The following is a 23052-nucleotide window of genomic DNA, read 5'->3' as shown; positions in this document are numbered from 1 at the left end:
TTTTACATACCAAAATATTGTATGACCTAATTAAAGCCTGATAGGCTAACACAAAAAAGATCAATCAGTAGATTTCTTTAAATGTACCAACCATCATACAGTACTATCAGAATCAGCTGTCCTCCCAAGAATAGATAGCTCTAGACGAATCTAACAGTTTGAGGCCAAATGCATCAAACACAAGTCTTAACTATGTAATCTAATACAAGCTTAACTATGTAATCTAACAGCCCTAAAAAAAAAAACCTACCAAGCTCTATTTCTTGGGTACTAATGCCTAGGTTATTAACTGTTCATAGCAAATTCCCCCACACTTTCCAATTCATTTCACTTACTTCATTCACTAACTTCTAAATTCTCGGTGGCTTTACATTATCTTGTAAAGCCAAAAGTTGAGGTGCTCTGAAACCTCTTAAAACAAATGACAAGTGGGATGGCAAACTGGACATTGGTATCTTCCCGATTTGTTAGGAATGATACATTTTATGTGAATGGTTTCACTTCATTATTCTTAATTTCTAAAAGCTACAACTTTAAAGTCTCAAAATATTTTATAAAGCAGGGCAGATGCCAAACAGGAAAATTCCAATGTACGAAATTACTAAAAGTTAAGCACCTCATGAGAACTCAATCTCCTTTGCAAGTTGCAAACCTTTCTATGGGAAATAAACTGTAAAGTACCTGACTCTAGATTACTACTAACCCCATATAATTTAGGAGGTGGGTCAGTGTATCAAATTGAAATTATCTTTAGAAAGCAGAGATGCTAAGAAATACATCTGAAACATGATCTCTTTATTAGGAATCAGTTTCTAATATATAATTACATATAACTGAATTTTACTTTTTGTTCACAGTATTTCCAACACTTACTTTTTACTTGCTTTTTGATGCTCTTTGTACCATCTAACCAGTGCTGAAAACAAAAACAAAAATCAGATGTTAAGCAAATGATACAAATCAACATTATCATTAATAAAAGTTAATTTTCATTATGCTTCTGTGATAACTAGAAGGAAATATTTCACAAGAGAAAAAAGAATGAATGAAAATGGGTGGAGGATTATCTGCCAACATCTACAGCAAGCTTACGACACACAAGCAAAAAATGACCTAAAACCAGATATAGGACTAATTTTTAAAAAATATTTTATTTATTTAAGAGAGAGGGAGAGAGCAAGAGCAGGGGGTGTGAGGAGCAGAGAAAGGGACAAGCAAACTTCACGTTGAGCGCAGAGCCCAACTTGGGGCTCAATTCCAGGATCCTGAGATCATGATCTGAGCTAAAATCAAGAGTCGGTCACTCAACCAACTGAGCCATCCAGGCAACACCCAGATAAATGACCTCTTAAAACATTTCCTCTGCTCCCTCACAGTAACAAGGGTGGTATTTTAAATCTTTCCCTTAGTTTTTCTATTTCCCAAAAAAATGATTATTTCAAAAACTGTTAAAATTAGAAAAAAAGTATCCTCATATTCCAGTGCCTGGTTCATTCTTGTAATAAAAATGTTAAGATTTACTAGGGCACCTGGTGGGGGGTGGGGGCTCAGTTGGTTAAGCATCTCCCTTTGGCTCAGATCATGATCCCAGGGTCCTGGGACTACACCCTGCATTGGGCTCCTTGCTCAGAGAGTCTGCTTCTCCCTCCCCTCTCCACTTGTGCTCTATCTCTGTTCCTATCTCTCTCTCTCTCTCTCTGATAAAAACATAAAATCTTTAAGAAAAAAAAATGTAAGATTTACTAACAGATCATAACCAAAAATGAGGGGAAATAACAGTGTCACTTAAAATTTACAAAACAGGGCAGCCCCGGTGGCGCAGCGGTTTAGCGCGGCCTGCAGCCCAGGGTGTGATCCTAGAAATCCGGGATCGAGTCCCACATCAGGCTCCCTGCATGGAGCCTGCTTCTCCCTCTGCCTGTGTCTCTGGCTGGCACGTGCGCTCTCTCTCTGTCTCTGTGTGTCTCTCGTGAATAAATAAAAATCTTAAATAAATAAATAAATACCTGCGTATTAAAAAAAATTTACAAAACAGATACTACTCACAAGTAGTACTTTGAAAGAGCCTATACAATAAAATTAGATCTATCTCATAACTAAGGCCCCACCTATTAAATGAATCAGTCTTTGCTCCTGGGCTTTACAAATGAAAAATGTTAACACTGTGACTAGCTGACTTCTGGTTTCAAAACTAACAGCCTTTTGATTTTTGTAACCTCTCCACTATGAAATGTCCGTAACACAAACAGACTTAATAAGACACAATTCCAGAGACTTCCACAGATAAACCATTCCCAGCTCACTTCTCACTATTAATCCCTTTACAACACCAAGTCCTAACAGTGACAGGATACACTCACCCAACTAAGATATACATGATTGTGTTCTTTCCAGCATGCTTACAATTCCAAGCACCCTAAAAACGAAAGAAGTGTTCTTGTGCTAACTAGTTCACAGAGCTAAAGAATCCAGTTTCAGAAATCCAGATAGGCAATGAGTGGATAAACAAGGCTGCATTGTTAACAGCCTTGTAACCATTTGCTTTTCTTGCCAATTATTTGCCTAGCCTCTTCTCTCCATTCTCCCCCAAGATCCAAAAAGTGAAATTCACAAAACTACCAGTGTAGAGCAAAGTACCTCTGCATGTTGAAATAAGATGCTCAGTAAACATTTCAAAAGGCAATTAAATACTATGCAATATTTTCTCTGGATTCTGAGTGTGTAAGCTATTTAGTCAACCATCTCTCTTTTTTTTTTTTTTAAGATTTTATTTTTAAGTAATCTCTGTACCTAACATGGTACTCAAACTCACAATCCCCTGACTGAGCTAGCCAGGAGCTCCAGCCATCTCTTCTCTTTTAATAAATTTGGCTAGAAATTTTTTTTTTTAATTTTATTTATGGTAGTCAGAGAGAGAGAGAGAGGTAGAGACATAGGCAGAGGGAGAAGCAGGCTCCATGCACCGGGAGCCCAATGTGGGATTCGATCCCGGGTCTCCAGGATCGCGCCCTGGGCCAAAGGCAGGCGCCAAACCGCTGCGCCACCCAGGGATCCCCCGCTGCGCCACCCAGGGATCCCTAGACATTGACTTTTAAGCCTATTTCAATCCAGTAACTGTTCAGTTTTACACATCCCTCCAATAGAATCCTAGGCTAGCCAGTAGAAACACAATTCAATCTATTAGCAGAAAAGATTTCAATCTAGTACAGCAAAAAGTCCATTTCATGGCCAATGCCAGCAACTCACTGTCCCAAAATCCCAAACTTAGTTATGCTAATACCTACTATAGCCTGATGCCAACCACATATTGCATATAAGATAAAATTAGTTTTTATACCCCAGATTGTCTTCTTCCCACAACATGAATCTAGGAGTTCTCTATCTTCAGGTTTTAACTACTCTACTGCAAGGAATTATCAGGTGTCTGTTGGTCGCCTGGGCAGTTTTATGAGCCTATGGTTAGGGAGACATCTACACCATATGAGTGCAAATGAGCACAACCCTTCCAGGAAGCAATTTAACAAAGCCTTAAAAATAATTGTCTTTGGGGGTGCCTGGGTAGCTCAGTCAGCTAAGTGGCTGCCTTCAGCTCAGGTCATGATCCCAAAGGTCTTGGGATCAAGCCCCACATCAGGATCCCTGCTCACTGGGGAAGCTAGTTTTTCCCTCTACCACTCCCATTTGTGTTCTATCTTTGTCAAATAAAATCTTTTTAAAAAATAATAATAATTGTCTTTGACTCAGCAATTCTACATCTAGAAATAATTATGGATGGTACAGACTTACTTAGAAGGAATTATGTGAGAGAAAGTTACGAAAATATACATACGCAACAACAGTGAACTGGTTAAATAAGGTAGGATAGACTACCATGCAGCAACTAAAAACAAGGGAAGCAAATATTTAAGGATCTGGAAAATTATTTACAATATATTGCTGAATTTTAAAAAGCAGGGTACAAAATACTGTCTTATCAAAATGTACAAATTTGTATATAAAAACATGTTTTTCTTTTGGACTGAGACGATCTACAACAAAACAGTAACAAATGTTCTCTCAGGGTGGTGCATACTGCTGTGATAATTTTTCTTCTTCGTGTTTTCCTCTATCTTCAACTTGCTCTACAATAAGCAAGTATTATTTAATGTACTCATGGATTCCTTATTTTATATAAATAATATATTCATATGGTTTAATTTGGGGATGGTATCAAAAGGAATATGGTCAACAGTCCCTCTACTCCCTCCAAAAGGCCACCCCCCCTCATATTCCCAATTTCTATCACCACATGCACCCCCTGACAAGACATTACTGGTTTCTGACTCCTTCCAGAGTTTCTTCAAACAGAGGAGGAAAAAAAACTGTGTGTGTGTATGTGCTGGTAAAGCCTAGAGAACATTAACAATGGACTGAACATCAATAGGGTAACTATAAATTTTGACAGAATAAACTGAGAAATATAAAGGAAACATTAATATAAGAGAGACCACATACTATTTCAAAAACAATCTTTCTTACATAGTTATAACTTAAACTTTTCCCTGTGCAAGAACATGTAAGGGCTAGTCTTTTTAACTTGTACCCTACTATTTTGAGAATCACATTAAACATAAAATCATCCCAGTGAGATAAAAGATCAGAGTTTTCTTCCAAGCAGGCATTTTAGTCTGTTCTTTACCTGCATATAGCAACAGTTTCCAATATCTGAACTGCCTTAAGATGATCCAAACTCAGATAATGAGTCAAGCACATTTTAAAGTGAAATTTAGGAGCTAGGGAGTTCTGGGTGACGTTCTTCTGGAGAAGGTCTGAGTTCATGTTTGCATATTCTCAAGTCTGTTTTCTTTCATCTCCTCCACATTCCAAGCCCAGGGACTGGAAAATTCAGAGCTCAGAGACAGGCACTGAAAGGATTTTCCTTCAATCAGGGTCTTTAGGAGTTGAATTTAAATTACATTAGAAGATAAAGGTGAGAGAATACAGATTCTTGGATGCTTAGTATAAAATTAATACAGTTCTCTTTCCTCATACCTTAAAAAAAGGAAACAAACTCCCCTCTTAATTTCCTAATTTTAAAGTGTGGTTGATAAAGTTAGACATCAAAGGATGTGGGAAGCCACATTTCCTTCCATCCTATTGAACTGGGCATGAAAGAACAATTATTTACTTGTGTGTGTTTTAAAATATAAATTTGTAATCACAAACACACCAGACATAACTAAATCAAAGAATCACCTAGGCAGCTTTCAAAACACTAACATGCACACACAGCTTCATCCCAGTCCATAACCGAAACAATCTGTAAACAGCCCTTCAAATAAATGCTTCCGGACTTCTAACTGCCTACACAGCTTTATTAAATAAATGCCCCACTACTTCTGCTCAAAGAGCAGAGTTTAAAACAGAGAAATGTTAATCATCTTTCAAAACAATTCCATCTGCCAAAAATATATCTCCTTTGAAGAGTAGAGGCTTATGCTCTAAATTTGTTTTAAAGAAAATTTTAAACAATTAACAAATGTTAAAAAAAAAAAACCTATGCTATAAAAATGGAGAACCAATACAGTGCATTGCTGTAATCTAACTGAAAACACTTCAATTAGTCTAGATTCATTATAAATTCTTCCTGGGTGATTATTTTCTTGGTGTTAACAGTCCTGTTATAAGACATTTCAAATGAAGACTTACATAAGCCATTAAAATAGAGTTCCCACTGTGCCGTTCTGTGTATTAATTCTTAAAAGTCAAATTCATAGTGGAAATGTAGGTGAGTGAGGCAGGTTTTATATTCACTCTTCAGAGACAGAACATGTAATCTATTTTGGAAATACACTTTTTACAGTTCCTCTTATTTAACAAATATATGTGTGCCTATGTATGTGTTACAATATGCACATATTTAACATACACGTTATTTATTTCTATATATTTTTCACTCCCCATTACTTTATTGAATTCTATCGTTTGTGTTCTTAGTTAATGTACAATCCAATCATCTGCCCACAGTCACTTTTCCAGCCTTCACAATTTCTGTAACTGTATTTGCTGGCACTTCTATTATGAAATTAAATAACGCTGGTAATAACAGGCAAATTATCATCCTAATAGAAATGCTTCTATAATTCTTCTATTAACCTAGGGTGGTTGTTGTTATTGTTGTCATTGTTCATGAAATCAAGTATCTGTACAAAGAAAGGAGAGCCACTAAGTAATCGCCACATTTTCTACAAGTGCCACCTATACAGGCCATGCCACACATTCACTCAGCACCTAGAAATGGAAAAAAGTACACCTTCTAAAGCTTGGATAAAACTACACAGACAAAAAGAAGGTCAATTCCATACAGGCCAAAGTCCATTAGGTTTATTCAAAATATTCTGGGGCTAGAAAGAAGGGACTTGACAGGCCACCAATAAAACCACTTGTTAAGAATTCTAGACTAAGGTATTATCTGCACAGCCTCAGATAAGTAAAGGTCAGCAAGACAAACACATCTCACACATTATGCCTACAGTACCTGAAATAGCTGAATTTTAAAACTAGAACAAGAATTGCCTCTTCCCTTAATTCAGTGAGTTTGGATTTGCTATCAAGGGAATTGACTATTGCAGCCTCCAGTGTGCACCTACACCACATTTATTCTGTGTTCCACTAGACAGTTAGGTGTTTCCTAGCCCTCAGCTTTGGATCTAACATCTTCATCTCCTTTCCGTTGACTGTTGTCTTAAATGCCATGAACTTCAACTAATCAAGTTACTTTATTTTCTTTGTAATAAAGATTTCAGTTTCAATCTTTTTTGAATGTAGTTTCACTTAAGTATATGCGAAAGCAGTAACAGCATAAATGAAGGGTTAAACTGTTTAGAATTGGCACACACATCAACTCAGATTCCACTGCTAAAGGCAAGTCACACAAGCAAACCTGGTATCAACTGAAGCAAGAAAGTACAATCCTCTTAAAAACAAAGGCAGGAAACAATGGCATGAAAAACTATATATGACAAATTAAATCAACTGATACTGAGTTTTCCTTACATTCCTGAGAATAAACTCCATCTGATCATAATGTATTACTTATACTTTTAATAGGCTGAATACTCTGTGACAATTTACTTAGGAATTTTACACAGAACAAGAGAAGTTTAAAGAATATATATAGAACCAATACAAGCTATCAAATAAATTTTTTTAAAAAGATAAAAAATGACTACTGACCTATTAAGACTTCATTTTCTTTCTTTTCCAAGTAACAAGGAAATGCTACCTTTGTTTCCCTTTCCTGAAACATGACAAAGTGTCTACAATCTAGGTAATTCGTCTTCTCTAAAAAGTTAATGGACCAGGGGCACCTGGGTGGATCAGGTGGTTGAGTGACTCTTGGTTCTGGCTCAGGTCCATGATCTCAGGGTCATGAGATTGAGCCCAGACCCGGGCTCTATACTCAGCACAGAATCTGCTTAAGATTCTCTCCCTTGCCCTCTGCCTCTCCCCCACCAAAATAAAGAAAGAACAAAACAACAACAAAAAAAGACTTGATGGACCAGTTACAATTCTTAGCTCTAAATAGGAAAGCTTGAAAAACTTCACCAAACAGAGGTCACTAACATAGGCCAGAGGGTTAAATCTTGGCCCTGAGACTTATTTTGTTTGGCCTAGACTATATTTTTCTTATTCTTAAAAAAAAATTTATCATGAAATATTCACAGGAAGTTGCAATGATAATAGTGAGAAGTCCTGTGTACCCATCCCCATCTTCCCTCAATGCTTACATCTTCCATAACTACAATACAGTATTACAAAATCAGGAAACTGAACTTGATGCAATGTTCATATTATTTTATTACAAGTTTACACTCCTGTAACTAACACCGCTATCTATCACTATACAGAAACATTCTATTATCACACAAAAAATGTTCACATCATTCCTTTATAGCAAATGTAATATATAGTATATACACTTACCTTCTCATCTCTAATTTCCTTAAACCATGACAACCATTAATGTGATCTCCATAATTTTGCCTTTTCAAGAATATCATATAAATGGAATTATACAGTATGCGACCTTTAGAAATTGGTTTTTTTTTTTTTACTCAGCATAATGCCCTTGAAATCCATCAAACTTGTGAGTATCCATAGAACCAATAGATTTTTCTTTTCTAATGTTGAATAGTGTTCACAGTTGATTTAACCATCAACTACTGGTCTTTTTGTTTTTTTTTTTTCCAAGTTTTTTTGCTATTACAAATATAGAACAAGTAATCATACACAGGTTTTTGTGAGGAAATAAATTTTCATTTCTCTGGGATAAATGGCCATGCGTGCAAATGAGGAATCATATGGTAAATGTATGTTTAGTATTTTAGGAAGTTGCCAAATTATTTTCTATAATGGCCATACCATTTTTATATTCTCAATACCACTACATAAGAAATCCAGTTTCTCCACATCCTCAGCAGCATTTGGAGTTGTCATTATTTTTTATTTTAGCTGTTCTAACACATACCTAATGGTGATGTCTCATCAAGGTCTTTTTTTTTTTAACTTTTTTTTATAAGATTTTATTTATTTACTCATGAGAGACACAGAGAGAGAAAGAGGCAGAGACACAGGCAGAGGGAGAAGCAGGCTCCATGCAGGAAGCCTGACATGGGACTCAATCCCGGGTCTCCAAGATCATGCCCTGGACTGAAGGCAGCGTTAACCACTGAGCCATCTGGGCTGCCCTCTCATCAAGGTCTTAATCTGAATTTCCCTGGTATCTAGTGATAGTTAACACCTTTTCATGTGTTTATCTGCCATTTGTATATCCTTTTTGGTGAAATGACTCATGTCTTCTGTTTTCTAACTGTTGAGTCTAGGAGTTCTCTATATATGCTAGATTGAGTTCCTTGTCACATACATGGTTTGTAAGTATTTTCTCCCAGTGTGTAACTTGGCTTTTTATCATCTTAACGGAGTCTTTCTCAGAGCAGAAGGTCTTAATTTTGGGTCACCAGGCTGGCATAGTCGGTTGGGTGGTTTCAGCTCAGGTCAAAATCTAGGGATCCTAGGATCCAGTCCCAGCTCAGACTCTGTGCTCAACGCTGAGTCTGCTTATCCCTCTCTTCCTCTGTTCCTCCCCCAGTTCGTGCTCTAAAATAAATTTTAAATCTTTAAAAAAAAAAAAAAAGAGGGTCTTAATCTTGTTAAAGTCCATTTTATCAATATTTTTTTAATGGATTGTGGGTGGTTTTTTTTTAATATTCACTTATTTATTCATAAAAGACACAGAGAGGCAGGGACATAGGCAGAGGGAGAAGCAGACTCCTTGTGGGATGCTGATGTGGGACTCAATCACAGGACCCCAGGATCACGACGAGCCAAAGGCAGACACTCAACCACTGAGCCACCCAGGTGCCCCTGGATCGTGTCACATCCAGGGGCACCTGGGTGGCTCAGTGGTTGAGTCACATCAGTAACTTCTTCAATCCTTAGGTCCCAAAGATTTCCAGTGTATTTATCTCTAAGTTTTATTATCTTGCAGTCTATATTTATGTTCATTATTTATTTTGAGTTAACTTTTATACTAATATAAGGTTTAAGTCAAGGCTGATTTTTTTTTTTTTTTTGCCTGATATCCATTTGATCCAGCACCATTATGAGACTATCCTTCTTCCACTGAATTACTTTGGCATTTACAAAAATAAGTTGGTCAGGGTGCCTGGGTGGCTCAGTTGGTTAAGTGTCTGCCTTCGGCTCAGATCATGATCCCAGCATCCTGGGACTGAACCTAGTGTCCTGGGACTTCCCTCAGCAAGGAGCCTGTTTCTCCCTTTCCTTCTGCAACTCCTCCTGCTTGTGCTTTTTCTCTCAAATAAATAAAATCTTAAAAAGACTAAGTTGGTCATACCTCTAAGGACCATTTTTGGGTTCCTGTCTTCTTCTACTGATCTAGGTATCTGTGCTAATACCACAGAGTCTTGACTACAGTTAATTATAAGTTTTGAGGATGGACAGAGTGATTGCTCCCACTTTATTCCTTTTTCAAAACTGTTTTTAGATATTCAGTTCCTTGCCTTTCCATATAAATCTTTTAAAAATGTTGTCTACTGTCTATAAAAGATTTTGTTGGATACAAATTACATGAAACTTTTTTCTAATCCATGTACGTGATATCTCTCCACTTATTTAGTTCTTTTTCATCAACCAAACTACATTTTAAAATAAAATTTTTAAATGGAAGATTTAACCTACAAATCCAACCAGCTTCTCTTGAAATACCTAAAGATAAACCCAGCAATGTTATTTGGAAACAAATGACTGGAGCTAGGTAGTACCAGCCCCTTTTTGAATAGAAAAGTGATATGCTCCCCATTTCACCAAAATTCCTCTACCACTATTTATTGATCATCAACAGCCTGTTACATGTGGGCTCCAATTTATCATTATGCTATATTGCTCTGTAACTATCTCTATCAAAAATGGGAAATGAAAACCTATCAAATACGCAGCAACATTCAGAAAAAAAAAAAAGAAAAACTATAGTTCTTCTTGGAAGTACATAACCCTATGTCTTTTAAGATGTACTCCAACTTTTCTCCCCTTCTTTTGTTTTTCTGTTTGATCCCAATAGACATTTCATTTTAAGACCCAAAATTATTCCTTCAAAATAAATCATACATGTTTTCTAGGAAATTATTATAGTTAATTCCTCAACTATTTTGCCAAGTCTTATTGTACCAACCTAAATACACTTGGTATCAAAATAATTCTTTCTTGTTTGGCTCAAGATATGATATTCCTTCCACAATGGCAAGTTCTATTAAACAAGAGAACTACACAAAATCATCTTTTAAAAACAATACTGGGAGTTCTGCTGTCCTAAGGCAACTTTGTATATATCCTGTTATTTTTATGACAAAAAGTAGTTCCCTAAATTCTTCATCTAGAAATAGTACCATAAAAATTTGTGTAGTTGGGGGACCTGAGCGGCTCAGCGGTTGAATGTCTGCCTTTGGCTCAGGTCATGATCTCAGGGTCCTTGGATCAAGTCCCACATCAGCTCCCCACCCAGAGCCTGCTTCTCCCTCTGCCTATGTGTCTGCCTCTCTGTCTCTCTCATGAGTAAATAAAATCTTAAAAAAAAAAAAAAAAATTTGTGTAGTGATGAGATTTAAACAGTTTCACCAATAGTACAGAAAAAATTATAAATTTTCAAAAACACTAATTATCATAAAGACTTTAAGAAAACACATGCAAATTAATACCATCACCAGATTCCCCTTAAGCTACAGGTTATTTCTGAAAGAAGGGTTACTAAACAAAAGTCTACAGATGAGATTCAGGAATAACTTAATTGGGGCACCTGGGTGGCTCAGGACACGATCTCAAGGTCCTGGAATCAAGCCCCACATCGGACTCCATGCTCAGTGGGCAGTCTGTTTGTCCCTCTCCTGATCTTCCTCCCCACTTGTGCTTTCTGTCTCAAGTAAATAAATAATTTTTTAAAATCTCATTAAGGAATGACTTAGTTATCTATGTATATACACAGAATATTATGTATATGAACATTTTTCCACAGAAAGCATCCTTAGATTTCACCATTACAATTTAAGGTTTAAGATCTTCATTGAACTATATAAAAGGACACTAAATTAAGTTTAGATTTGAAAACAGAGGATAGGGTACTATTCACCAGTCAACAAAAACAAGAGCAACCATAAATCCTAGTATGCCAGAACAATACTGACTTACACTTACTATCCCAATCCTCATCCAGTAAGTACACCCTGGCTCTCTAAAGTGGCTTGGTTTAAAAATGGTCTCAAGAAATAAACGGCTTGGTTTAAAAATGGTCTCAAGAAATAAACAGCAAACATCTGTAACAAGTAAAAAGACTGACTCAATAATCAAAAACCTTCTGACCAATAAAAAAGCCCAGGAGCAAGAGAGCTCCACTGGTGAATTCTACCAAATGCTGAAAGAAAAATTCACACTAACCCTTCTTCACAAGACCTTCCAAAAAATAGGAGGGAAGACTTCCCAACTCATCCTTTGAAGCCTGTACTGTTCCTACCAAACCAGACAAAAATATCACAAGAAAAACACCTCACAAAACTATAGACCACTATTCCTTATAAATACAGACACCAAAATCTTCAACAAAATACTAACCAGAGACAAGATGGTGGAAGAGTAGGGGGTCCTCGTTTAATCTGTTCCCCCTACTAACCTAGTTAACTTTCAAACCATCCTTAACACCTATGAATTCAATCTGAGATGGAGAACAGCTGGAACACTATAGAGAGAAAAGTGATCACTTCTTACAAGGCAGGGGTGTGGAGAAAAGAAATGGAGGGGATATATCGGAAGATAAATAGGGGGGGGGAGCCTTTGTAAACTGGCTGCAAGAAAGTGGCACAGTACACAACCCAGATGTTTAGAAATCTGCTGAGAGAGTCCTCCCTGCCTGGAAAGTGTTCAGTGGTAAAACGGCAGAATCCCAGGAAGGGCGGTAAAGTCTCAATATTCCTGGAGACACAGAATAATAGGGGTCCCTAGGAGAAAGCTCAAGTTGTGCCACAGACGGCAAACGATGGTCGGATGGATGCCATCCTAGGTCCCAGTAAAGGATGGGAATGCAGCAACCTGCCTGGGGCATCTGGGAGAGGCAGGCCCAGGGTACAGTCCAGGGCCAGGCAGCAGCGGACAGAAGCAGGACATCCTCTGTTACCTCCAGGATGTGCAGAGCCGGGGAGTGTACAAGAGGGCGAAAGCTCTCCCTGCTGCCAGGCAGCCTTCAAATCATACGAATCAGTGCCCCCACACCTGTCCCCAGGAGGATCTGGGCCAGTGCACTGAGAGACTGCAGTTTGGTACACGTGGGGAGCTGTTGGCTCGGGGCTGGAGATCTGGTCGCTGATGGGTTTTTTTTCCTCTTTTCACCTGGGAGAGGTGTGGCCTCCAAGGAACAAAGGCCTCACAGGAAAAACAGCTTCACACTGAGCTCAACCACCAGCTGTCAAAAGGGGTGGGACATCTCTGCCCAGGCGGAGACACCTCAGAATCAGGGCAGCAGGCCCCTTCCAGAAGAACTACTAGAAGAACAGGGGAACAGCCAATTTATTAACCAAGTAGAACTGGAAAAATCCAGGACTAAGGGAAAAATAGTGTATAGAATGATGTTTTTTTCCCATACAATTCATTTATCTTTCAGGTTAAAAATTTCCAATATTCTTTCTTTTTTCCTGCCTTAACGACAATATTTTATCAACTCTTCCCTTTTAAATTTTTTCCTTTTTTACGTTCATATTTTTACATCTCATAGATACATTCTTCATTTTGGGCTTCTTTCCAACATACTCAATTTAATTTTTGTAAACATGTAAGTTAAGGAGGGCTTGGGGGGGGTGTCTTGTTTTATAATTTTGGAATTTAGAACCTTCTAACACAGAGACCAAAATACACTCAGAACCAAGTGGAGCGTCATGTTGGTCCACTCTGTGAGATTATATTCTCTTTTCCTTCCCATTCTGCCCTCTTTTGTCTTGTTTTTGTTGTTGCTGTTATTTCTCTATATAAGTTTTGTTGGTTTATATAAATTTGGAATTTAGCACCTTCTAACACAAAGAACAAAATACACTCTGAACTAAGAGGATCACCCTCTTGGCCCACTCTGTGAGACTGTATTCTCTTGCCCACCACCTCTTCCCACCCCCTTTTAAAAAAAACTTTTCCTATTTTTTAAAATCTGTTTTTCACTTTTGTGGTCTTTTTTTCCTTTTTATTTTCTGGTCCCTAATCTCTTCAGAATTGTCTAGGGCATATTTTACTTGGGTCGTCGTTGATACTTTTGACTCTGCTCACTCATACAGCCATTCTGCACTGGGCAAAATGACTAGAAGAATTCAGCACAAAAGAAAGAGCCAGAAGTAACACTCTCTTCCACAGATCTCATGGATATGGACTTAAGTAACATGTCAGAGATATAATTCAGGAGTACAATTATAAAAATACTGGTGGCTTTTGAATAAAGCATAGAAGACTCTAGAGATTCTCTTACTGCGGAATTGAGATCTCATCACACCAAAATTAAAAATACTTTAACTGAGATGCAGTCTAAACTGGATGCTCTAACTGCTAGGGCTAATGAGGCAGAAGAGTGATACAGAAGACAAGTTGACGGAAGGACGGAAGCTGAGGGAAAAAAATAAAAACAAGAGCCCATGAGGAGAAGCTCCAGGAAATAAGTGATAGTTTGAAAAAGAATAATATTCGTCTTTTTGGGATTCCAGAGGGTGTGTGTGAGAGAGAGAGAGAGAGGGAGGAAGGGAGAGAGAGAGGACCAGAAAGTATGTTTGAACAAATCATAGCTGAGAACTTCCCTAATCTGGGGAAAGAAATGGGAATTTATATCCAAGAGACAGAGAGACTCCCACCCCCAAAAAAACATCAAAAACAGATTAACACACCAACATATAATAGTGAAGCTTGCAAATTACAGATCTAAAGAGAAAATCCTAAAAGCAGCTCAAGACAAGAGATTTCTAACTTCTATGAGGAGAAATATTAGATTAAGAGAGACCTCTCCACAGAGACCTGGCAGACCAGAAACAGCTGGCGTGATACATTCAGGGTACTAAATGAGAAAAGCATGCAGCCAAGAATACTTTATCCAGCAAGGCTGTTATTCAGAATAGAAGGAAGGATAAAGAGCTTCCAAGATAGAAATAAAATTTAAAAATATGTGACCACCAAACCGGCTCTGCAAGAAATATTAAGGGGGACCCTGTAAGTGAAGAGGGAGCCCAAAGAAACAGGGACTGTACAAGTTATACCAGGACACTAAATTCATATCTTTCAGTAGTTACTCTGAACGCGAATGGGCTAAATGATCCAATCAAAAGACACAGGGTTATCAGACTGGATAAAAAAGCAAGACCCATCTATATGTTGTCTACAAGAGACTCATTTATTTTATTTTTTTTAATTTTTATTTATGATAGTCACACCGAGAGAGAAAGAGAGGCAGAGACATAGGCAGAGGGAGAAGCAGGCTCCATGCACCGGGAGCCAGACATGGGATTCAATCCCGAGTCTCCAGGATCGCGCCCTGGGCCAAAGGCAGGCGCTAAACCACTGAGCCACCCAGGGATCCCGAGACTCATTTATTTTAGACCTAAGGACACCTCCAGACTAAAAATGAGGGGGTGGAGAACAATTTCCCATTCAAATGGTCCTCAAAAGAAAGCTAGGGTAGCAATGCACATATCAGATAAGTTAGATTTTAAACCAAAGACTGTAATGAGAGATGAAGAGGGACACAATATCAGACTTAAAGTTTCTATCCAACAAGACCTAACAATTATGCATATTTATCCCCCTAATGTGGGAGCAGCCAAATATATCAATTAATAATTAAAGAGATACATAGATAACAATACATTAATAGGAGACTTCAACATAGCACTCTCAGCAAAAGACATATTTTCTAAGCAGAAGATCACCAAAGAAACAGGGGCCTTGAATGACACACTAGATCAAATGTATTTCACAGAGGGTTGATACAAAGTGCCGGTGGGCGGCGGGGTTTGCTCCCGTGGCCCCGGGTGAGAGAGATGAAGTGGAGGCAGCCCTGAAGCAGCCAGTCCCAGAGCTTGGGGCTGGCCGGAGCGCACTAGGCCCCAGCCTCAGCAGGGGGAGGGCTTCCCAAGAACGCTAGGCCACGGGAGGGGTGGGCCCCACACCCCATGTGGGTTGCAAGCAACTTGCCGGGACAGTAGAAGGGCCGTGGCAGGGACTAGGCCGTGGCCCCCTTACTCATTGGGCGCCTGGGATCAGACCGAGCTCTGCTTCCATGTGACATAGGACAGGTCTCGTCCAGGCCTCGGGCCTCAGACTACTTAAGATATGCTCAGGCTTCAGAAGAGGCTTGCCTCCAGTGTCCTCCGCTGTGGCAAAAAGAAGGTCTGGTTGGACCCCAATGAGACCAATGAAATCGCCAATGCAAACTCCCATCAGCAGATACGAAAACTGATCAAAGATGGGCTGATAATCCGGAAGCCTGTGACTGTCCATTCCCGAGCTCGGTGCCGGAAAAACACTCTGGCCCACCGGAAGGGCAGGCATATGGGCATTGGTAAGAGAAAAGGTACTTCCAATGCTCGAATGCCTGAGAAGGTAACGTGGATGAGGAGAATGAGAATTCTACGCAGGCTGCTCAGAAGATACCGTGAATCTAAAAAGATTGACCGCCACATGTATCATAGCCTGTACCTGAAAGTGAAGGGTAACGTGTTCAAGAACAAGCGGATTCTCATGGAACACATCCACAAGCTGAAGGCAGACAAGGCTCGCAAGAAGCTTCTGGCTGACCAGGCTGAGGCCCACAGATCTAAGACCAAGGAGGCCCGCAAGTGCTGTGAAGAGCGGCTCCAGGCCAAGAAGGAGGAAATCATCAAGACTCTGTCCAAGGAGGAAGAGACCAAGAAATAAAACTCCCTCTCTCTTGTCTGTACATAGTGGCCTCAGCATTAATCAGATCAGTTACTCAAAACAAACCTTTATCTGCTAAAAACAAAAAAAAAAAAATGGATTTCACAGATATATACAGAACCTTCCATCCTAATGCAACTGAATACACATTCTTCTCAAGTGAACATGGAACTTTCTCCAGAACAGACCACATACTGATTCACAACTCTGGTCTCAACCGATACTAAACGATTGGGATTGTCCCCTGCATATTTTCAGACCACAATGCTTTGAAACTAGAACTCAATCACAAGAAGAAATTTGAAGAAATTCAAACACATGGAGGTTAAAGAGCAACCTATTAAAAGATGAATGGGTCAACCAGGAAATTAGAGAAATATTAAAAAGATTCATAGAAACTAACGAAAATGAAAGTACAACTGTTCAAAATCTTTCAGATACAGCAAAGGTGTTCTAGGAGGGAAATACATCTCAATACAAGCCTCCCTTAAAAACTGGAAAAATCTCAAATACAGAAGCTAACCTTACATCTAAAGAAACTGGAGAAAGAACAGCAAATAAAGCCTAAAACAAGTACAAGAGAGATAATAAAGATTAGAGCAAACTCAATGAAATAGAGATCACCAGAAGAACTGCAGAACAGATCAACGAAACCAGAAGCTGGTTCTTTGAAAGAATAAGATAGATAAACCCCTAGCCAGACTTACTAAAAAGAAAAAAGACTCAAATTAATAAAATCGCAAACAAAAGAGGAGAGATCACAATCAATACCAAGGAAAACCAAACGATTTTAAAAACATGGGCAGCCCCGGTGGCGCAGTGGTTTAGCGCCGCCTGCAGCCCAGGGTGTGATCCTGGAGACCCAGGATCGAGTCCCACATCGGGCTCCTTGCATGGGGCCCGCTTCTCCCTCTGCCTGTGTCTCTGCCTCTCTCTCTCTCTGTGTCTCTCATGAATAAATAAATAAAAATCTTTAAAAAAAAAAAAACAACATAATATAAGTATCTATATGCCAACAAATTAGGCAATCTGGAAAAAATGGATACATTTCTGGAAACCTACAAATTACCAAAACTGAAACAGGAAGAAGTAGAAAACCTGAACAGGCTTATAACCAGTGAGGAAATTGAAGCAATCATCAAAAACCTCCCAAGAAATAAAAGTCCAGGGCTAAAAGAAATAATACCTATTCTACTGAAGCTGTTTCAAAGGATAGAAATGGAAGGAAATCTTTTGAACTTGTTCTATGAGGCCAGCATTATCTTGACCCAAAACCAGACAAAGACCCCACCAAAAAGGGGAATTACAGACCAATATCCCTGATGAACATGGATGCAAAAATTCTCACCAAGATACTAGCCAATAGGATCCAACAATACATCAGGAGGATTATTCAACATGACCAAGCAGGAGTTACCGCTGGGATGTAGGGGTGGTTCAACATTTGTAAAAACAACATGCTCAATCACATCAATAAAAGAAAAGACCAGAACCATATGATCCTCTCAATAGATGCACAGAAAGCAATGACAAAATACAGCATCCATTCCTGATTAAAATTCTTCAATGGGATCCCTGGGTGGCGCAGCGGTTTGGCGCCTGCCTTTGGCCCGGGGCGCGATCCTGGAGACCTGGGGTTGAATCCCACGTCAGGCTCCCTGCATGGAGCCTGCTTCTCCCTCTGCCTGTGTCCTGCCTCTCTGTCTCTCTCTGTGTGACTATCATGAATAAATAAATAAAATCTTTAAAAAAAAAAAACTCTTCAAAGTGTAGGGATGGGGGGAACATTTCTCAGTATCATATAGCCATCTATGAAAAGCCCACAGCGAGTATCATTCTCAATGGGGAAACACTAAGAGCCTTCCCCCTAAGATGAGGAACACAACAGGGATGTCCACTCTCATCACGTTTGTTCAACATAGTAACTAAAAGTCCTAACCTTAGCAATCCAACAACAAAAAGAAATAAAAGGCATTCAAATTGGCAAAGAAGAAGTCAAACTTTCACTCCTTGCAGATGACATGATACTGTATATAGAAAACCCAAAGACTCCACCCCCAAATTGTCAGACTCATTTCAGCAATATGGCAGGATACAAAATCAATGCCCAGAAATCAGTGGCATGTCTATACACTAACAATGAGACTGAAGAAAGAGAATTTAAGGAATCAATCCCATTTACAATTGCACCCAAAAACATAAGATACCTAGGAATAAACCTAACCTAAGAGGTAAAGGATCTATACCCTAAAACCTACAGAACACTTCTGAAAGAAATTGAGGAAGACACAAAGAGATGGAAAAACATTCCATGCTCATGGACTAGAATGAATATTGTGAAAATGTCTATGCTACCCAGAGCAATTTACACGTTCAATGCAATCCCTATCAAAATAGACTTTCTTCAGAGTTGGGACAAATAATCCTAAGACTTTATGGAACCAGAAAAGACTATAAATAGCCAGAGAAATGTTGAAAAAAGCAAATCAAATCTGGGGGCATCACAATGCCTGACTTCAAGCTGTATTACAAAGCTGTCATCATCAAGACAGCATGGTACTAGCATAAAAACAGACACATAGATCAATGGAACAGAATAGAGAACCCAGAAACAGACCCTCAACTCCATGGTCAACTCATCTTCGACAAGGCAGGAAAGAATATCCACTGGAAAAAAAGACAGTCTCTTTAATAAATGGTGCTGGGAAAACTGGACAGCCATATGCAGAAGAATGAAACTAGACCATTCTCTTACACCATACACAAAGATAAACTCAAAATGGTTGAAAGACCTAAATGTGAGACAAGAATCCATCACAATCTTAGATCAGAACACAGGCAACGTTTTTTAACTTGGCCATAGCAACTTCTTGCAAGACACATCTATGAAGGCAAAGGAAACAAAAGCAAAAATGAACTTTTGGGACTTCATCAAGATTAAAAGCTTCTGCACAGCAAAGGAAACAGTCAACAAAACTAAAAGACAACCTACAGAATGGGAGAAGACATTTGCAAATGACCTATCAGATAAAGGGCTAGTATCCAAGATGTATAAAAAACTTACCAAACTCCATACCCAAGAAACAAACAATCCAGTCATGAAATGGGCAGAAGACATGAACAGACATTTCTCCAAATAAGACCTACATTTAACCAACAAGCACATGAAAAAATGTTCTATGTCACCTGCCATCAGGGAAATACAAATCAAAACCACAATGATTGGGCAGCCCCAGTGGAGCAGTGGTTTAGCGCCACCTGCGGCCTGGGGTGTGATCCTGGAGACCCCGGATCGAGTCCCACATCAGGCTCTCTGCATGGAGCCTGCTTCTTCTGCCTGTGTCTCTGCCTCTCTCTCTCCTCTGTGATTTTCATGAATAAATAAATAAAATCTTAAAAAAAAACACACACAATGATTTACACCAGTGAGAATGGCTAAAATTAACAAGAAAGAAAACAAATGTTGGCATGGATATGGAGAAAAGGGAACCTTCTTGCACTGGTGGTGGGAATGCAAACTGGTGCAGCCACTCTGGAAAACAGTGTGGAGGCTCCTCAAGAAGTTAAAAATAGAGCTACCCTATGACCCAGCAATTGCACTATTGGGTATTTACCCCAAAGATACAGATGTAGTGAAACAATGGGACACCCACACCCCAATGTTCATAGCAGCAATGTCCATAAATAAGCCAAGCTGTGTGTAAGGAGCCATGATGCCCTTCAACAGATGAATGGATAAAGAAGATGTGGTGTGTGTGTGCGTACACACACACACACATATATATACATTTATATATACATACACACACAATGAAATACTACTCGCCATCAGAAAGGATGAATACCTATCATTTACTTCAACATGGATAGAACTGGAAGGTATTATGCTGAGTGCAGTAAGTCAATTTCATATGGTTTTGAGAAAGATAATTATCATATGGTTTCACTCATATGTGGAATGTAAGAAATAGTAAAAAAGACTATTAAGGGAAAGCAGGGAAACTGAGTGGGGGAAAATTAGAGAGGAAGACAAACCATGAGAGTCCTAACGGGGAAACAAACAAAGGGTTTGTGGTGGGTGGGGGGATGGGGTAACTGGGAGACAGGCACTAAGGAGGGCAAATGATGAAGTGAGCACTGGTTGTTATATGCTGGCAAACTGAATTGAAATAAAGTATTTTTAAATATGTATTTTAAAAAAATTTTTTAAGAACTCACAATACTAGCAAATCAAATCAAACAACATACAAGAGGATTATACACCATGACCAAGTGGGAGTTATCCCAGAAAACCAAAGTTAGTTCAACATATTAACAAAGAAAAAAACTATCAACATAATACACCATATTAACAGAATATAAGAGATAAATCATATGATCTTCTCAATAGATGCAGAAAAAAGGTGTTGTGTTTTGTTAAAAAACCCAACACGCTTTTATCATAAAAAAAAAAACACTCAATAAAACAGAAATAAAAGAGAGCTTCCTTAAAGTGATAAAGGGCATCTATAAAAATCCCACACATAACATACTTAATGGTGAAATACTGAACACTTTCCGGTTCTAGCCAGGGCACTTAGGCAAAAAAAAAGAAAAGAAATGAAAGGCATGCAAGATTAGGAGGTGCCTAGTTGGCTCACTTGATGGAGCATGTGGACTCTTGATCTCAGGGTCTTGAGTTCAAGCCCACGCTGGGCATAGAACTTACTTAAAAAATAAAAATGAAAATACATCAACACTGAATAATATATAGAGCTGATGAATCACTATATTGCACAACTGAAACTAATATAACACTGTATGTATGTAGGCGTGCCTGGGTGGCACAGTCAGTTAAGCATCCAGCTATTGGTTTCAGCTCAGGTTGTGATCTCAGACTCTTGAGATCCTGCATTGGGATCCATGCTCAGTGCAGAGTTGGCTTAAGATTCTTTTTCCCTCCCCTTCCCTTTGTGTGCACATGCTCTCTGTCAAATAAATAAGTCTTTAAATAAACAAATACATACATACATAAAATGGGCAAAGGATCTGAATAGACATTTCTCAAAAAAAGATATATGAACACCCAATAAGCACATGAGAAGATATTCAAGATTACTAGTCTTTAGGGAAGTTTAAATCAAAACCACAGGAGACCACTTCATACAACTAAGACAGCTAGAATCAAAAATGAATATTGTGTTTGTAAGGATATGGCAAAATTAGAACCCTCACACATTGCTGGGAGGAATGTGGAATGGTATAGTCACTATGGAAAACAGTTTGATAGTTCTTAGAGTTACCTTAAGACCCAGCAAATCCACTCCTAGACACATACCCAAGAGAATTGAAAATTATATTCATGCAAAAACTTGTAAAACAAATACTGACAGCACTATTCCTAACAGCCAAAATGAATGAACCCAAATGTCCATCGATGAATGAACAAAATGTGGTATATCCATTCAATGGAATATTATTCAGCCATTAAACATCAAGTACAGAAATGCTACAATATAAACCCTGAAAATATTATGCTAAGCATGTTTCCAGACTCAAAAGGCTATATATCACATGATTCCATTTACACAGAATTTTCAAAATAGGCACATCCATACAAATAGAAAGATTAGTGTTTGTAAGGGGCCATGGGACGGGGGTAATGGAGAGTGACTAGCAATGTGAACACGGTTTCTTTTGCAAGTTATTAAAATGTTCTGGAATTAGATAGTGGTGATAGCTGCATAACTCTGAATATATAAAAAACTACTGGTAAATTTTATGATTTATAAATTATATCTCAATTTTTTTAAAAGTGGCCTACTTTAGGCAAAAGACTGATCACCTTAATTAAAACCAACTCTGTTTTCCTCAAGCATGCCTTCTCTCTTCTAATCCTCCCACTCTAAACCATGCCTCTAGGGAGGTAACTCTTCAACACTATCTCCAAAGAAGTACTTTACATACTATTCTGTATTTATAAGATAATTGGCTCATAAGAAGCTTCCTCTTCCCAAATAATTCAATCCAGAAGTAAGAAGGTAGTCTGGGCAATGCCAGAATCTGTTCAGGGAGAGGTTAGAGACTGATTCCATCCAAAGTAAGTGATCACTGATAAACGTATTGATGACAATCAAAGCTTGGATTCTGAAGAAGAAAACTATAAATATGGGAGAGGAAAAAACTATAGTAAGCTCTGTAGCATTGGACTGGAATTGGGAGCTCCGGGTGTGAAGTCATAGTGTCAATTTATATAGATAGACAAAAATAAACATGAACATATATTCTCTAAATCTGACCATAAAGCCAATTGGAAAACTGGCTAATTCCAGGGCTGGAACAAGGAAATACAATATGAATATGGAAACACACTCTTGGGCCAGAAAATAAGATACCCAAAGAATGATGGGTGCATGTATTAAGAACACAGAAGCCATCTTGAAGCAGCTTTCATTGGCCAAACTTGGGAAACTTCGAGCATCAAAAGACAGTAACAAATTATAACACAATGGATAAAACAGGAATCATAATAAATAAATAAAATAAATAAATCATAAATAAATAGTATGTGATAAAGTCTCAAAGTAACTGCCC

General features: G+C 38.5%; 2 protein-coding genes across 6 annotated transcripts in view; one reads left to right on the top strand and one right to left on the bottom strand.

The window, feature by feature from the left end:
- EPB41L5 (erythrocyte membrane protein band 4.1 like 5) overlaps window positions 1–23052 on the bottom strand; it is a 144334-nt gene that overhangs the window by 94022 nt on the left and 27260 nt on the right. For all 5 annotated transcript variants that reach the window (XM_055315838.1, XM_055315840.1, XM_055315841.1 and 2 more), the window contains exon 4: window positions 874–916. In XM_055315838.1, coding sequence (XP_055171813.1) covers window positions 874–916 — 43 coding nt within the window. The remainder of the gene's footprint in view (window positions 1–873; window positions 917–23052) is intronic.
- On the top strand, window positions 15895–16503 carry LOC129503636 (60S ribosomal protein L19-like). Its single transcript, XM_055315843.1, has one exon. It carries the CDS (start codon window positions 15895–15897, stop codon window positions 16477–16479), a length of 585 nt encoding a protein of 194 aa, XP_055171818.1. The 3' UTR covers window positions 16480–16503.

Source organism: Nyctereutes procyonoides, unplaced genomic scaffold, assembly GCF_905146905.1.
Source record: "Nyctereutes procyonoides isolate TBG_1078 unplaced genomic scaffold, NYPRO_anot_genome, whole genome shotgun sequence".
Classification (NCBI taxonomy): domain Eukaryota; kingdom Metazoa; phylum Chordata; class Mammalia; order Carnivora; family Canidae; genus Nyctereutes; species Nyctereutes procyonoides.
This window is presented reverse-complemented; position numbering and strand designations above follow the sequence as displayed.

Bases quoted from the DNA above. Each gene is read 5' to 3' on its own strand.
- LOC129503636 (XM_055315843.1), top strand. From the start codon at position 15,895: ATGCTCAGGCTTCAGAAGAGGCTTGCCTCCAGTGTCCTCCGCTGTGGC.